At 59.8% G+C, this 17923-nt stretch overlaps 1 protein-coding gene across 1 annotated transcript in view; it reads right to left on the bottom strand.

Annotated features, from left to right (window-relative positions):
- KCNK9 (potassium two pore domain channel subfamily K member 9) overlaps positions 1 to 14702 on the bottom strand; it is a gene marked incomplete at both ends in the record, with an annotated part of 86183 nt that extends 71481 nt beyond the window's left edge. The window contains one exon of the mRNA XM_082601149.1: positions 14420 to 14702. Within this exon, the coding sequence (XP_082457275.1) occupies positions 14420 to 14702 (283 nt within the window). The remainder of the gene's footprint in view (positions 1 to 14419) is intronic.
- Between the last annotated feature and the right edge of the window lie 3221 nt (positions 14703 to 17923).

The raw sequence follows: 17923 nt of genomic DNA, 5'->3' as shown, positions 1-17923 counted from the left end.
CCAATCTGATTTCATCTAAACCTCCTTCCCCTGCAATTCAGATAATTTTGAAGCAAATCCCAGACATTTCACCTCATCTCTAAACGTTTCAGTATATATCTCTAAAAGATAAGGACTCATTTATTATCTATAACCATACTAAAATAATCACACCAAAAACTTAACATTAGTATGTATGTGTGTTTAATTACGGAAGTACTACATGCTACCTGTTAGAAAATTCAATTAAGAAGTTTAAAAGAAGCATAGTAGACCTCATATACCCCAAAACATGCTGAAGGATCACCCAGAGTGTACAAATGGGGACACTGAGGCTGAGACCAGTGAAGGGGTTTGCTCACCGTCTCCCAGCCAGTAAGAGGTGGAGCAGGGATTTGAGCTCGGGCCTCTTGATGACACATCCCAGGCTGGGTCCGCTCTACCGTGGCAGCCTTTTGACCCAACATATAACCAGATTTTGAAAATAATGATAGGATAATTAGTACATCAGGGCAACAAAAGCACCTTGGCCGTAAGGACATACGCTTACACTCTTACATGTGATAGAGCAGAGACCAACATTTATGGAGGGAATTCTGCACGACAGGCCTGGATAGGTACTTTCACTTCCATTGTTCTGCTCATAGCAGTCCTAGGAAGATACTATGGGCTGAATTATGTCCCCCAAATTCATATGTTGAAGTCCCAACCCCCTACCTCAGAATGGGACCAAATTTGGAGATGGGGGTATTTAAAGTGGTGATTAAGTTAACATGACGTCAGTAGGGTGGCCCTAATCCAGTGTGACTGATGTCCTTATAAGAGGAGATTAGGACACAGACACCCATAGAGGGACAACCATGTGAAGACCCAGAGAGAAGGTGGCCATCTCTAAGCCAAGGAACGAGGCCTCGGGAGGAACCAAACCTGCCAACACCTTGATCTCAGACTACTGGTCTCCAGAACTGCAAAAAAAATAAAGTTCTATTGTTTAAGCTACCCAGTCCATGGTGCTTTGTTATGGTAGCCTGAGCTTGATACAGAGATAGATGATACACTGTCTATTACACAGATAAGAGAACGGCACATCTTAGAGCTATGAAATGGGCAGCATTTGAACCCAGGTGAGAGTCCAAAGCTATGCTCTCTCCACTGCACCAGGCAGCTAAGCACGGAGAGCAGGAAAGGCTCAGCAAGGGGCGTGGACAAACTGATGGTCAGCCAGGAGGGTGAGCAGACCGCACCCCTGCCTCGGCCTCATCGTGGGCAGGTGTATCTCCTGCCCTTACGCTCTGGACTTTGTCACGTGACTTGCTTCAGACAACGGTATGTGGAAGAAATGACAGCACGGTAGCAGGGTCATGGCATAAGACACCTCACTTGCTTTCACTGCCCTCTTGCACCTCTGCCATCACCAAGAGGAAAACACACAGTGGCTTGGAACAGAGCTGCCCTGTCAGCTTCAGACCAGCAATGAGAAAAAAGCTGCCCAGCTGAATGCTCTGGAGCAGTCAAGCCCATCTGAGCCTCAGTCTGTGAACAATAATAAATGGTCATTGTTTTAAGCTTCTATATTTGTGGGTGATTTGTTACACGTCACTAGCTAACTGATACAGAAGGTCAAAAGAAGCAGTATATAATGAAATAGTAACAAGCACAGACTCTGAAGTCAGACTGCCTGGGTGTAACTCCTGACTCTGACATTATTTTGCTGTGTAACCTTGGGAAAATTGCTTGACCTCTCTGATCTCCCATAGCCACATCTGTAAAATGGGAATACATGAAAATATCTATCTGATAGGGTTGTTGAGAGGATGAAGTTAATTCAGATGGTATCTGTAGAAAAACAAAACCCCATGAGTGAAAGCTCTATTGTTGCGACAGGGACTAGAGATGAAGCTTGTCCTGGGGTGCTCTGGTCAGCCTGACCAAGACAAGCAGATGACAGACCTTCTGTCTTCTTTCGTTTTAACATCAGTCCCACATCTGCCCTTCCTTACTCATTTGGTGAGGCAGTGAGCTCCCTGTCACTGGAGGGTCAAGCAACGATGCCATCCTGAAAGGGTAGAACCAGATGACCTTTGAATCCTCTTGACTGTCAGACAATAATCACCGAGGCAGGTCTTCTGCCCTGTGTCCAACCCATGATCCCAGGAAGGTGGACAGTGGTGTAAAGAAGGGAATGCTGGGCTTGAGGGCAGAAGACCTGGGTTCAAGTCCCAGACTCCACTGTGTGACCTTCGGAAGCCACTGGACGTGTCTGCCTCGCTGGCATAACAGAGTTAATCCTAACCATGCCTATTTCACAGGGTTGTTATGTGGATGAGAGATGGTAGTGGATGGGACCCTGCTTTGTGAACTAGAGAACAGCAGGGACAAACAATATCCATATCCATAGAGTCCTCTATAGAGATGTCACTCCAGGCACATTGAAGGAAAAGCCCTCCACCTCTGAAGTTATGTCTTTCGCTAGCTTGGGGCGGGCAAGTGCATGGCAGGTATCCTGCCACTGTCCCTTCTATACCCATGGCACACATGACTAATCGATCACAGCACTCTTCCCCACTGGAGCTGCCTCTCAGCTCAGAGTTCCAGTGACCAAGCCAACTGGCTGGACCAGACTGATCAGGCAAAACCTCCGATCCTGGGAGCCAGACCAAGGCCCACTGGCTCCCCTGCCTCCACCTGGTTCCGGGGTTTCCAGGAGATTGTGGGTTCCAGGTGTCAACGGCCCCCACAAGACTCCCTTGGACTAGCTGAGCCTGGGATGAGGATGGGTTTTCACAGCTGTGGACACCAGCCCTCTAACCCCACATGACCTGGTCCAGGCCACATCAAGGTTGCTAAGAGAATGTTCTAAAATAGTAAGAACATCCAAAAAATGTCTTCAACATTGCTGAGCACTGCTGAAATTGCAGTGAGACTAGAAGCCCTGCACCATATGCTGTTGTTTACAAGACAACACACAACACTCCCAGGTGCTCGTGCCCGCTGACCTGGGAATCCCACCACCACAGCAAACCCTTAAGTAATAACCCAGCAGAATCTACATGCGCGCACACACACACACACACACACATTCAATAAAGCACTACCTATAATTGGCAAAAAAAAAAAAAAAGGAAAGACACATTAAAACACTATAAATAGAGAAGTGGTTAAATAGATGATCATACATTCATTTAGTGGATATGGAGCTGTGAAAATATATTTCCCTTAAGACTGCAGAAACACAAGGTAATGTTTGATATAAACTTAAAGGGAAAAAGACTCTGAAACGCCTAGACTCCATGGGGGCCCTACCAACACCTATCTCCACTCCTTCCTCACCTTCAGGACCCATTTGGCTTGAAAAGCAACATGCTACATTTTCCCAGACTTCCTTGCAGATGGGGTTGGCCATAAGACAAAGTTCTGGCCGATGACGGGTAAGCAGAAGTCCTTAGGTGGACCATACAGGCAAGCTGTTTAGAAAGGAGCAGGCTCAGCTGATACATGCCTTTGTCTTTTGTTCTTTTTTCCTGCCAGGAAAGGATGCCGGATGTGATGCTGGAGTTAGGGTAGCCATCTTGGAACCATGAGGCACCAGCCTGAGAACTAAAGCCAAGCTAAGACGGCTGAGCAGAGAGATAGAAGGAGCCCGAGTCTCTGAAGGCATCGTGGAGTCACCTGTCAGCCCATCTACCTGCCCCAGACTCCGTCACTGCTGTTTGGCGCGGTCACTGTTACCCGGCTTCTCTGCTCCAGGCAGCTGAGCGTAGTCCCTTACAGATACATCCTGATGAAAGGATAAAAACAGGGAGCACAGTTGGGCACCGAGGAGAGTGGGAACATGAAAAGCTAAAGCCACTCCTGCACGTGACCGCGAGACCACAGGGGAGCGGTGGGGACTGTTCTCCCCTCTTTATAAACCGACCTCTGTCACAGCTCACTACTTCCCCTTTTCTGTGATGTAGGAGCTACTTTGTGAACCAACACACACTGGGCATCCACTTCGTCGGCGTTCGAATCCCTCTGGCCTAAACACTTGTCCCAAATAGATGCCAGACCAATTGTGCCAACTGCCAGGGCCCCTCAGCACTCAGGACGCAGTCAAAGAGGTCTTTATCTCCCCGGAAATGGCGCTCACACTGGGAAACCCTTCAGTACGACCAGACTCAAAGGGCACGTTCCCCCGCCTCCTGCAGCAGCCCTGGGCGGGGCCTTTCCTGGGGCGCAGATGAGACTCGTGGGTAGAGCCCAGCCAGGCCAGCCCTGCATCACGAGCAGTCATCTGCCACCAGAGTCCAAGAGGGAAAAGGCCCCGACACTGCAGGTGCAGCCCGTGGGACACCGAGCTGCCTCCAGACGTACCTGGGGCCTCGCCGCTGGGCGAGGAACCACACCCTCCCTGCTCCCTGCCACACAGCAACGCTGCCTAGAGCTTCTGCGTGAGGTGGGGAAGCCAAGCGCCCTCCTACGGTTCCCCCAACACCTCCAAGCTCACCCCACCCGCCCAGAGTGAGCGAGCTCGCCTCAGCCCCACCTGGGCTCCCACCCCCATCCACATGGGACAGTGCCTGAAAGCTCAACGCCAGAGTCGCCTCCCTCCCGACATGTGGCTATGAGGCCTCCTCTGGGCAGGAGGAGGGGGCAGGGAGAGGGAAGGAACCCACCTCCCAGGCACTGACTGCGCACACGCACACACCACACTGCTCGGCCCCCTCTGGCCATGACTCGGAAGGTGGCTTTTCCTCCCAGTCTGCAGAGGAGGCTCCGGGAAGGGAAGTCACCAGGCCAGGGGACATTTTGCACTTTGGGGGATATCTGGCAAAGTCTAGAGACATTTTTATTTGTCACTACTGGGTGGGGGAGGGGAGTTGCCACTGGCAACCAGAGGATGGAGACCAGGGATGCTGCTCGGTGTCCTACCATGCACAGGACGGTCCCCACTGCAAAGAGGTATCCAGCCCCAAATGTCAATGGTGCACGGGGAGAACCCTGCCCCAGCCCAACGTCACCCAGTGACCAGAGCCAGGGCCCTGCGTACAGCCCGTGCTCTTTGCAGCCCTCATGCCAGCATCCTCACTGTGGGTCATGAGCAATCACGGTCTCCTGCCCAAGGAAGTGGGGACACTGCCAGTGGGCACCACGGAAGTACCTAATGGAATCCCCAAGAGTCAGCAGGGAGATCCTCACCAAGCTCCCCTGTGCACGAAGACCACGGCTCGAAGGTGTGGGAGAGGGACAGCAAGGGGGGCAGGCGTGCACACGGGGAGGGTCCAGGAAGCAGCTGTGCCCAGCCTGGACGCCTCAGGGCTGCAGCTCCCAAAGTGGCTGCCGGCACCAGGCTCTGCCCCTCACCCCCAGCAGGCCTCACCCACCCCTGAAACTCACAGCACCCCAGATGTGTGCCACCCTGCACGCCTCCAACAAATGGCCAACAGGGACCAAAGACACCACTGCCGCGTGCTTCTCATTTACTGACATTTTGGTCCTTGAGTGTAACATCTTGTTCCTGACGGGCCATCAGGCAGTCAATCATCAAACACCTTCTGGGGCCCAGTATGTGCCCGGTGCTCGGGACACTGGGATAAAAGCCCTGACCGCAGCCCTCAAGCGCCTTTCATGTGAGCAGATCTAGCACAGTGCAGGCCCCTGCCGTCACCTACTGACCAACGTCCAGAGGACAGACACGAGTACAGTCTCAGCATCTTGTCAGTGCACAGGCCAGGCTGGGTGGAGGGGACAGCACGGGCAAGGTCCCAGGTGGGAACTGCCCGGCAGTGGTGTCCCAGGGGGCGTGGGGAGAGGCGGAGGGAAGTTTGGGGGCCCACAGGGCGGGAGGGGCAGGCAGGGCGCAGCAGGGAGGAGGGCTGGGTGCCATGACAACACACTGAACGCCTCAGCCCCGGGCAAAGGCCTGGTGATGCTGCTCGCTGGGATGTACCTCATGTCTGGCAGGGCTGGTGACAGCCCAAGGCTGTTTCACAGGTGGGTGTCTCTTCCCGCCAGGTGCCTGACTCACACGAGCCCATCACTAGCGGTGGCCTTGGGGACCGAAATCACACATCTAAGGCGTGGGAGTGAGAAGCTCCCCATTTGGCAAGACGGGTCCCTAACCTGCTGTCCTCCCTTAAAACCAACAGCTGAAGTTCAAAAGGCCAGGCCTCTGCCCTGCACCTGCCCAGTGGCCCCGAGGCTCATCCGAGCGGGAAGATGGCCCCAAACCACTCAGTTCAAAGTCCCCCCAGCTCTCAGGGCCGGGCACGCACCTCAGCCTCCAGCAAGTGCCCTGAGCGGCCCTGGGGACTCAGTTGCCCCCTGTGGAGGCTGTGGCACAAACACACGCCCGGGGCACCCTGCAGGAGGCGTGGTGGGCCTGGCTCTGACCCGAGAAATTGGGGGTGCAGGGGTGTCAGTGGCAGAGGAAGATGGTGGGCTTCAGAAAGGTCACCGTGGCTGCAGGGTGGAAGGCGGCCTCCCGGAAAGCCATATTCTCCCAACAGGCCTGGGTTGAGAAAACCTACTGCCCGGGGTTGGACCCCACGGCCCCAGAGGACCCCGAGGCCCCCAGCCTGGCATCCCACCACGGGAGCCTCCTTCCGCTGGATGCCAGAAACTTTTCCATCTCCGGGGTTGCTCTCTGAGTACAGAGTGGGCATGGGGCAGCCCCCACAACGAGGGTCAGGGCCACAGCACCCAGCAGGGGCGGGGGCTGGAGACAGGCAGGGGATGGGATGTCCCCCAGGGGTGGGCGGGAGAGCAGGGCTGGGAAGCTGCAAATGACGACTCTCCAATTTGCCAAGAGCCGGTGGAGTGCAAGGAGGTGCGAGGCACCTGGTAACCACTGTCAACACAGCAAAGCCCCGGGGCTGTGACAGGAGGCCTTTCACAGTTGTTCTGGCACGTTCTCTGATGCTCGAGAACCACCAAGCTCTACGTCCCCATTTCACAGATGAGAAAGCCCCAGGCTAAAGGGATGTGCCTAGGATCAGGCCTCCAGGACAGGCAGACGTGAGCAGTCCTGCCCACAGCTACAGGACCACCCGGTGATCTGCCTGCCGCCCCCAGCCCCGAGTCCCTTGGACTCAGGCTCTGGAGGCAAGCGGTGCCATGACCTACTCCTGCGGATGGAAGACCAAGACCAGAGGTAGGGCCTGGCCCTGGCCCCCTCCGCCCTCCATACGCCCAGCCCAGCACGCCCCTTGCCACCCAAGGGCACCTGCACCCTCATGCCAGCCACAGCTCATCCGCCTCTGGTCTGGCCCCATCCTTCACCTCATTGCCACCCAGGGCTCCTCCCAGGGCTGGGGACATGACGAGGGTGAGGGCAGTTCAGGGCAAGCCCACCGCACGGGGCAGCCCTGCCTTTGAGCAGCTGTTTCCCGGCCAGGCCCGTCAGGACCCCAGGAAGGAGCATGGTGGCAGAGGTGGCTGAGGGCAGCAGCCGGTCATCAGCTGGGGACCCCCTGCTTCTCCCGGGCCCAGAGGCAGACATCTCACAGTGTCCTGGCAAGCCGGGCCAATGCACTCACAGACGCTCCTAAACTTTCTCATCTTCCCCTGCTGCAAATTTTTCCATCAACCATCCCTTCTTCTCCGGGTCCACAGCACATAGTTGTTTTGCGCTCCGAGATCAACGTCAGGGCCTGGATTCACCCCAGTCCAAGACAGAGAATAAGAGAAGTTCACATGAGCCAGAAGCTCGAAACATGTCAATGCAGGGAGGGGGCTGCCCAGAAATGCTGGGGTACTGACTGGGAGCATGAACAGAAGTACAGTGCAGACCAGGGGAGGTGAGAAAATCCTCCGCTCTCCCTGCGTGACCAGACCCGACCTGGAGGGCACACGTGTGCACCAGAGCTGCTCAGGGGACAGCGGCCGGCTTACAAAGGCGTTATCAAAAGAAACTTAGGGGCCCTGGGGCCATCTCCAAATTCCCAAGACTGTTACGGGACAGGAAGTGAACCAAGCTCTACTCAGCCCCTCTGTTGGAGAACTGTAAGCCACAGGGTGGGTGCCTTCAGCTTAAAAGGGAGAACCTTCTACAGACGGAGGTCCCAGAGTTGGGACAGGCAGAAGGGAACTTTGAACAAAATCCCTTAAGGAAATGAACACCAGACCCCGCCCCCGCTGCCCACCCACGGGTGGCCTGGAGGAGGATATCCCCAGGGTGGAGGGGAAGACCCTCAACCAGACTCTCACGTCCCAGATTCCACTGCCCATGGACTCTTTTTTTTTTTTTTTTTTTTGGCTGCATTGGGTCTTCATTGCGGTGCGCGGGCTTCTCATTGTGGTGGCTTCTCTTGTTGTGGAGCATGGGCTCTAGGCGCACAGGCTTCAGTAGTTGCGGCTCGCAGGCTCAGCAGTTGTGACTCGTAGGCTCTAGAGCGCAGGCTCAGTAGTTGCGGCACACGGGCTTAGTTGCTCCACAGCATATGGGATCTTCCCGGACCAGGCATCGAACCTGAATCCCCTGCATTGCCAGGCGGATTCTTAACCACTGTGCCACCGGGGAATTCCAGGGTCCTTGCCTCCTAACTCCCTCCCAGAGCACTGCCAAGACCAGGCGTTACATTCATCTCCTCCGGCATGTTCCCTGGTCCTCTGGCACGGCTGGTGTGAAGACAGTGCGGGGCTGCTCTGTGTTCTGACTCACAGGGGCAGGTGCCCGGGGCTGCCCACCTGTCCATCCTAGCTCCCCAAGCCCCTCCCACCCTGGACCACTCCACACACATCCCACTCCAGACTCAGCTGCACTCTGTGTGCTGAGTTCCCTCTCCTTTCCTGGGCCTGGGCCCCCGAGTTCCACTTTCTAAATGGAGACCTTCTGGCCCCTCCTCAGGTGACCACCATAGAGACTGGCCAGCCCTTTAAGAGAAGACCCCCCCCAAGTACACACACCCCCTTCCACATGGAAGCCCACAGGTCAGAACTTCATACAATAACCTCAACAACGTTCATCTAAGCACACACACTTCATCACGTGTGAAGTGATGAGCTCCCTGTCACTAGAGGCATTCAAGAAAAGGCTGGCTGATGAGGCGGGATCGCGGGTGCTGGTAATGTTCTGTTTCTTGATCTGAGTGCTGGTTGCACGGCAGGGTTTGCTTATCGGAATCACTGAGCAATACACTTGTGACACGTGCGCTTCTCCATACGAACATTCTACTTTCTTAAAAATTAGAAGTGACTGGGATCGGCTGGCCATTTGGCAGGAAGGAGATGAGGCTGGAACAACTTGAAGATCCCCTGCCATCGAGGCATTAACACTCACTGAGCCCTGCCGGGGTGCCGTGCACCCCCCCTAACCCGCCCATGGGAGGAACTGGGTAACATCCCACTGACGGAGGGAAGACGAACGATGCACGGAGCTGAGTGAGCGCGTGAGTGAGTGAACGACAGCACGGAGGGAGGAACGGACGGACGCGGGGACGCGTGGAGCCTGACACACAGGTGCGGGGAGGGCTGGCCGAGGGGCAGTGTGGGGGATGGGCGGGTGCAGGTGCGAACGCAGGTCCACAGGGGAAGAGATGTCCACGGAAGCCTGGCCCACCTCCTGCTCTGACCTCCCCGGACTTAGCAGATGAAAGTCCAGGCCGTCCAGAAAGAGCAGGTGAAGGCAATAGGTGTCTGCACACGGGGTCTCGTGTGATCCCTGCCATCTCAGAGCCCTCAGCGTGGTGTCTCATACGCCTCTCAGGTCACCCCGAGTCAAGGAACCCACCCCTTTGCCTCCCCCAGGACACCTATAAATAGGCTGTGCTTGCTGGAGGGCCAGGGCCACGTCGAGCAAGGCCAGGCCCGGGCAGGCCTGGGAGGAGCTGAACACGGCACCCTGTGCTTGGGCACCCGACCAGCTGCCATACTGAACGTCACAAGGACACCCCAGCCCTCCCGTCCAGCCCACGGTGTGCTGGGTGGCCGGGTCCTTCACCTGGGCCTGGCTGAGCAGGTTTCCTGAAGCGTGAAGGTAAAGGGAGAAGCAGAAAGACACAGATGGAACATTCCACAGGCCCATCCCTGGCTCCTGGATGGAATCCATCCTTGGAGCCTGCGGTAAGGAGATCCCGACTGCAGAGTTCCAGGCCCTCGGCCTCAGTGGGCACTGCCTCCTCTGGGCCTCAGTTTCCCCATCTGTAAACTGGGGCAACACCTCCTCCCGCCTCGGGGGTGACGTGAGTGCGTGTGCGTAGAAGTGGTGCTTCCATCCTCGGTCCTTCTGGAGGCGACCCCTCTGTGCGGGGCTCTGTGCGGGCCCCGCCGGTGCCAGGAGGAGACACAGTTCCTCCAGGGGCAGAATAAATGGCACCGACAATGCAGGAGCTGGGGGAGGTGCGGAGGGCAGGGGCACAGCTTGGGGGCAGTGAGGGGCAGAGGGTAAGCCGTGCCGTCCTGGAGGGCGAGGGCCCACCAGGACCCCCCAGCCCAGCCCCTGGGCTGTCTGCCGGCGGCTCGGGAAGGGTTAACTGAGTTTAGCTGTCCCCACGCTTCACGCTGGACTGCACCCAACTGTTTGGGTTTCCAGCTCCCCTCCTGCCTCAAGGCCAGGCCTTATCTTGTCATCTAGACGGTCCCCAGAGCCTCCAAGGCAGCACAGGCCAGGCAGGGGCCGGCACGCAGCGAGAGTGTAAACCATGGATCGAAACCTGCACCCCAGAGCGCGAGAAGAGGACATGGGAGACGCTTTTCACTTGGTGAGAAGTCTGTTCAAGGTCCTGCGGATGAGCGAGAAAAGGGGGTGCCCCACGGCATTCTGGGGCGAGGGACCTTGAGCAGGGAGCCCGCAGGAGCGCAGAACCTTCTGGGACTGTGCCCCACCCCCTGCCAGGGACCCACCTCCTGAGCCGGTGCCCTCGAGCAGCCACCCCGCCTTCAGCCGGGCCCAAAGGGCCTGACGTCAGTCTGTTCCTCCTCCAAACAGCAGCAAAAACAGAACGCAGGGCCCTTTTTTCCCTCCTTCCCCTGCGAGGCCCAGTTTTTAAATCGTCTTCTTAGATCCTCCAAATGAGATCTGAATTCTAAGCACAGTTTCCTCTTTAATGATCCTGAAGGTGGTAACTACTTAGAACACAGATGTTAGAGTCGAAAGAGAAGTGTCTGGAGATTCCCGCTGTTGTCAGAAGTAGTCGCTGATGGCGGGACACAATTTTGGCCTCAAGCGCCTCCTGTAGGAAGAGCCCCAGCGTGCTGGGGGTTCCTTCCCACCCAGGCCTCAGCCCTGAGCAGAGCAATTCAGAGCAGGCGCTCTAGAGCCCCTGGCCGCCGGGACTCCTGACTGCCACCACTCCTACCAGCAGCTCAGGAAGGCAGGTGGGAGGGTTTCCAACCCGCCTGCTAATCAGATGGGCACGGCAGGGGATGCAGAAGGAGTTTTCATCTTGAACATGATGGAGAGTTCCGAAGGCCTCGGGCTCGCCAAATTTAGAACGCAACAATACCATCTCCTGGGCAGCAGCTACAAGTGGCACAGACATCAGAGGCAGCGAGCGGGGACGGATGGCACCCAGAACTGGAGCAGCGATGGGAGTTCATCTGCCTTCTTGGAGCCCGTGGGACCTGTGCTCGTCCCTCCTTAGGACAAAGGTGCCTGTGCCTGGGCTCCCGGGAGAGCTGGGCGGCGGTCAGTGTGAGAGCCCAACGGAGCCTCTGATGAAAACGGCGGCCACAGATCCAAGGCAAAGTGCTAATTATATATGTTCTTAAAATCCCGTTCACTGAGTGCGCTACTAACTGCATCCGGGAAGCAGCGTACGTTAGCAGAGGGAGTGAGGGCGGCTCCTGCCCCACCTGGGAGACTCGAGCTCAAAGTTGAAGCACGCATGCTCAAGAAACCACTCAAGGTTAGATTAAAAAGAAGAACGCCCCTGAAGGTGCACCTGACTCATTAATATCACTGTCCAATAGGAGGCGGTTCCTTGGAGGGCCTGGCTTGGGGCTGGGTTTTGGTCTAGGCCTAGGAGCACCTTAATTTGCATTTATATTAAAAAAGAAGAAAACACACAGAATTAACTAGACAGGTGCTTGGTTTCCCGTAAATTTGAGTTCCTCAGAGCTAAACAGCTTCCTAGGGCAGAGTCAGGCTCAGCTGATGTCAAAATTCATGGATTCTCACCTACGAAGTGCACTCAGCACTGGACCAGGCGGCTGCAGGCACGAGGGATCCCACTGGCCCTTCAGAGTCACCCTGGTGGGAGGTTACAGTGTCACGCCCCTTCTACAGGTGGGGAAACAGGCTGGGAGTCAGCACACCACTCTCCGCTTCACAGTCTTCCCCTCTCACAGGACTCAGGTTCCAAGCCCGGTCAGCGGGCTCCAGGTTCAGCATCCTTCCACCGCAGGGCAGCTGAGTTAGGACAGTCTTTTCTTCCTAGCCTTACACCTATATTGCACCCTTTCTTTCTGGAAAATCAGTTGGAAACTCAACAAAAGTGAGGAATAAGTCAGCACAGTCATCAGCTGCCCCTCCACACGCTCCACCTGGCCACCTTGCCTTGACCCTTTCTCTTTGGAGCCCTAACCGTTAGACGCATATGCCCAGAACTGCCAATCAGAATCAATAAACGCAATCGACAAGAACCTTATCAGATAAATGGAACATCTCTAGGTTTGATTTTAACTCCTACCGTCTCTTCAATGTTGCAGTTCAACTCTTGGGACCAGCCAAAGGTTTCCTGTGCTCATTTCACTACTGGTGGCCAGCATGCTCGCAGATTTCATCCGATTTGGGTCTACATCACTCAAGGCCCTTTAGGGAATGATGAGCTCCTCCCCTCCCCAGGGGGGGTCAGTTTTGGGGGCATATCCCCGGCTCTCTGGCTCTCCCGCAAGCAGGTCCCTGCCCCGCAGGATGGACGCCCTGTGTGTGGGTGTCACGGCCACAGCTCACACTGGAAGTGTAAAGAACAGAAACGACGGTTATGACTGGCTGGCCCTTTCATGAGCTGGAAGCACAGGGTGGGAAAGGAAGGACTTTACTGTGTTCTGGCCCCTGGGCCAAGGGCGTGTGGCAAAAGGAGTAAAGCTGGTTCCGCAGACAGCAGAAGGACAATTTCCTCCTGAAAACATAAAAACCTACACCAATGAATTAAACATTTCAGACAAGATGACTCTCTAAAAACTCTTTTCAACCAAGAAGGAAAGACAAGCCGTCCTGTACTGGCGCTTCCTGTTGCATATGGCACTGAGAAATCCTGTTTTTTCAGCACGCAGAGCTTTCCAGAGAAAGAAAAATATCAAGGGGAAAATCAGAGAAGGAGGTCCAGAGAAGTCAGGCAGGAGGGACGGAGAGAAGGATGGGGAAGACGAGGCCTCCTCTCAGGGCACAGGGGCACAAAGAACTGGAGGGGAGCAAACTAGAGGTGGCCCCGAGCCAATACAGTGGCCCTGACAGGTCCAAGGAGGTGGCTATGAGAGGCCGGTTGCTGCGCTGGGACAAGGTGCACACCACGGAGACACCACCCTGCCTCCTGCGGCGTGGGGAGGGCAGCCCCAAATCCACTGGGATGAAGCGACCTGCTCTATTTCCCACAGGTCTCCAAGGGTGATGGACGCAAGTTGCCTGAACCCCTTGGCCTCAGTGGGGGTCCTGCCCTAGGTGCCCACCAGAGGCTGCTTCCCGGCAGAACCTTTGGGCTCAGACCCACAGGAATCCCCAGGGTGTACCGACTGGACTCTCTCCCTGGACCGGAACTGAACTTCCCCGGCTTCTGGGCAATACGCACACGTGCCTTACCCACCGGCACAGCCTGGGGGTGGGCTGGTCCTGCCCCCCTCCACGGGCTCTCCACCGCGCTCCTAGAGCCTCTCACCAGGCTGCCACCGCCCCGCCCCCCCCCATCACCAAAGAGCAAACCCTCTCCTCCCAGGGGCCTGGCACGACCAGGTTCCAGCATGGAAGAAGAGGAGCCAGGAGGCAGGAGAACTGAAACCTGGGCTCGGAGAAGGCTGGAGGCTGGCGAGGGTCAGCGCCTGCCTCGCTCCGAGAGCCGTCCGCGGCCACCTGAGTCGGTCTCCGCGCCGCAGGTGCCAGGCCAGCCCTCTCCAACTCCCGGAGAGGTAGTAAGTGTAAGGCTTGGAGGCCCGCGCAGCCCAGCCCGCGCCGGGGCGGTGGGTGGGTGGGTGTCTGCTGTGGGATTATTCTTAGCGCTCCACTCTCTTCGCAAAAGTGGCGCCTCCGCCCTCCAGGCTCCGGCACGCTCGCTCCGGGCTCGCACGCCCGGCCCAGACACCGGCGCGGAGGAGGGCACCGGGTGGGGTCCGCGAGGGGTGAGACGGCGCGGAGGCGCAGGAGAGGCGGGGGCTCCCGGAGAGGAGGGGGCGCTGCGGGAGGGGCCCCGGCGACAGGCTGCGTTTAACCCTCGGCGCCCCGCACCCAGCCCTGCGCCGCGCGCTCAGCCGCCTCCCCGGACTCCTCCCGGGACGCGGGGAGCCGGGCGGCGGCGCGCCCAGCCCTTACCTATGGTGGTGATGACCGTGATGGCAAAGTAGAAGGAGCCGGCGAATTTCCACTGGACGCCAGCGCGGTGTGGCTCCGACTGCAGGATCACCAGCTCCAGCTGCCGGTAGTCCTCGCTGCTGATGTTGTACTTGCCCTTGATCCGGATCTCCTCCGCTTTGAGTTTTTCCTCCTCGCGCATCTCGTGGTCCGACTCGAGGGCGTCGAAGACGGCGGCGCCCACCAGCAGGTAGGTGAAGGTGCAGACGATGAGGGACAGAGTCCGCACGTTCTGCCTCTTCATGGCCGCCAGCAAGGAGCCGGCGCGGGGGGCATGTCCCGCAGGCTCGCAGCCGCGCGCGTCCCACTGCAGCGCCCGGCGGCCGCCGCCGCCTCCTCCGCCGCCGCCGCCGCCGCCTCCAAGTTGTAAGCGGCGGCGGCAGCAGCAGCAGCAGCAGCAGCAGCGGGGAGGCGGGGGGCGGGGAGGCTGGGGGGGCCCCCCTCCGCCGGGGCCGCCACAGCCGCCGCCACCGCGAGGCGGCTGGCGGGGCAGGGGCGGCGCGGGCCCGGGCTCGGGAGAGAAGGCGGACAGGCACAGGAGGCTGCTCGAGCGCCGGGGCCAGGCGTCCGGGAGCCCCGACACCCTGCGCCAGACCCGGCCGAAACAGCCCGCCCCACTGCGCAGGGCCATGCACGGCGGCCCCGCCGGGCACCGCGCGGGCCTCGCTGCCCTCCGCACCCCGCCCCCAGCTCCCGCCGGAAAAGCAGGGGCGGGAGCGGGAGCCGGAGCGCGGCCGCCGGGGCCCGCGCCCCTCCGGGTCCGGCTCCGAGGAGGCGGCGCCCAGCTAGGAGACCACAGGTCCGCACGCGCCCCGCGGGACCTCCTGCCCCTTTTACCCCTCCGCGTTCCCCTTCGAGGGGGGTGAAAAAGTTTGCGAAGTGGCGGCGTCTCCGGAGTCCCCAGCGAGCGGGGAGGGGGCCGAGCAGGTGCAGCGGTTGGGGCGGCCGGGTGCCCGAAGGTCCGAGCGCGCTGTGTCCACCCGGGCGAGCCGGGACGCGGCAGGGTCCCAGCCAGGCGTCGGCCGGTCCACGAAGTTTGCTCGGCTCAGCCCCCGAGGCGCGGGAGCGGGGCGCGGCCCCCGGGTGGCAGGGCCCGCGGCGGAGCGGCCTCGGGGGCGGCCGGGGAACGGCGCGGCGGCGGTCGCCCAGCCCGCTCCTCCGGGGGCGGCGGGCGCGGCGGAGGCGGCGGCGGGAGGGGTCCCGCGGGCCTCGCGGAGATGCGGGGTGGGCGCGGGCGCATGAGCCGCGCGGGGGTCGGGGCCCTCCGGCGTCCGGGCGTCCGGGGAGGCGGCCGCAGCGCCGCTCTGCCTGGAGCGCTGCGTGCGTGCGCGCCGGAGGGAGCCCGTGTGTGTGTGCGTGTGTCTGTGCGTATGTGTGCCTCTGTGTGTGTGTGTATATGTGTGTGTGTATATGGCGCGCGTGCGCGCGCGGGGGTGTGCGCGCGGGCGGGCGTATGTGTTTTTGTGTGCGCGCGCGGGCGCGCGCCCGAGCGCGGCAGCCCCGCTCCAGCGGGAGGGCCACGGGGGGCGGGGGCCGGGCTAAACCGAGGCCCGGCCTCCCTCCCTCCCTCCCTCCTTCCCTCCCTCCCGCAGCCTCCCGGGCGCGCCACCTCCCGCCTGGTCACCAGCCAGCTGGCGAGGCTGCCGCGGCGGCTCCCGCTGCAGACCGAACGCGGCGCGGAGCGCACGCGAAGGGAGCTCGGGAGGGGCGGCCGGTGCAGCCGGGGAGGGGGCGGAGGCGGGCCGAGGACTGGGTGTCGCCCGAGAGGGGGCGGGGGGCGGAGCCACCAGCAGGTTTTGGCGGGGGATGGGAGGATAAATGAGGCTGCTTGGGCCGTTCTAGGCCAGCTCCCCGAGAGCACATGCAACCACGAGAGGCGGAGAGTTTGAGGGACCCGGGGTTAGGAGAAGAAACGGGATGCAGCCCAGCCGGAGAAAGCAGACAGGCAGCTTAAGGGAGAGGGGAAATCCGGCGGAGGGTGGGAGCACGAGGGGAGGGTCGGTGGGCTCCCGGGAGCGCGGCGGCGCACGCGGCTCCCCCAGGGTCAGCCACCTGGCCCGGGCGCGGGTGCGTGTCACTGGCCTGGGGCACCTCCTCCTCGCGTGCTGGGGTCCCAAGGGCCGCGTCAGACCCGGAGAGCATCGCCGGCCGGTTGGCCCAGCACCGGCCGACCTGAGCCATTCCCAGGGAGAGCGCTGAGGATGGCAGGAACCGCCACTCTTGGGATCGGGGCCGCTGGGGAGGACGCCGCATTCCCCTTTCCCTGTCTGCTTCCTGTTGCTTTTCCGAGAAGCACTCCATGGTTCACCGAGGTTGGGCGCGGGGTGCACCCAGAACTCAACCCTGACCCTCCCCCCTGCTCCCCGCACCGCGCGACGGCGCCTCTCGGGACCAGCCTGGGGAGGAAACCCGAGGCTCGGCCTGGGCGTAGCTATTCCCTGAGTCCAGAGAGGGGTCCTCGCTCGGCTTTACCCCCTTTCTATTTCAGCCTCCTTTGCCCTCTTCCCCCCATCTCCCTTCAGGTCGTCGAGGGGGTTTCCCTCAACCATCGGCCCCTTTAATTGCCTCTTGAGCAATGGAGCACGAAAGGGGCAAGCGCAAGTGGCGGAGACCCCCCGGGCTCCACTTCCCTGGGTCAGAAGATCTCCCTTGGACCCCAGCCAAGAAAGAGATGGAGACTTGGGGAAAGGGGCGCCCCACCCCCCGCGGCGGCGGGCTGAAAAACGGGGCAGAGGCTAGCCATGGACTATGGGGGGTGGGTAGGCCAGGGAATTATATTCAACCCTCGCGCAGCTCGCTCCGGGAGCCCTGACCCCTCTGGGTCGCCCCCTCGGGCCGTGCTTGGGCTCCCCGCCCACAGGACTCTGTCTGGGTCGAGCGAGTCTAGGGACCCACGGAGGCTCCCCGGCGGGGATGCTCTCCATCACATTTTGGGGACTCGCGGGTGCTTGCTCCCCGGGCGCACCAGGGAAGGGGGCACCCGCTGTGGGCGACGTCTGGGCCGCCCGGTCTCCACTGGGTCTGAGCTCGCCCGCGGGGGCGGGGAGCCCCACCCCTATCAGGCGCTCTCCCCAGAATTCATTTTGGAAACCAAGGCCCCCGCGCTCGGCGAATGAGCCTGGCCGCCCGGTGAGTCACCGCGAGCGGGCGACAAGGATTCCCAGCAGCTGGTAATTAATTGCGCCGTGGCTCGGCCCACGACGGAACCCCAGTCGGGCCTCCCGCCGCCCTGCAGCGGCGCCACCCCTGAGTCACAGCCGTCGGGCCTACGCCGTCCGGAAGCAGCCTGCCCGCCTGGACGCCACCAGGGGGCACTGGACTCCGACCCACAGGTCGCCCCGCTTTGAGTCAACGCCTCGTAGGAAAGTCCAAGCTGTCCCCGCTGGCAGGTGCGGGAGCGGGGGATGGGATGCTCTCCACCCACAGACTCCAGGCTTTGTAGGGAGCCACTTTTATTCAGTTTAC

The sequence above is a fragment of the Mesoplodon mirus genome (genome assembly GCF_964341445.2).
Source record: "Mesoplodon mirus genome assembly, chromosome: 16".
Taxonomy (NCBI): domain Eukaryota; kingdom Metazoa; phylum Chordata; class Mammalia; order Artiodactyla; family Ziphiidae; genus Mesoplodon; species Mesoplodon mirus.
The sequence above is the reverse complement of the archived record's forward strand: the minus strand, read 5'-3'. Positions and strand labels throughout refer to the sequence as shown.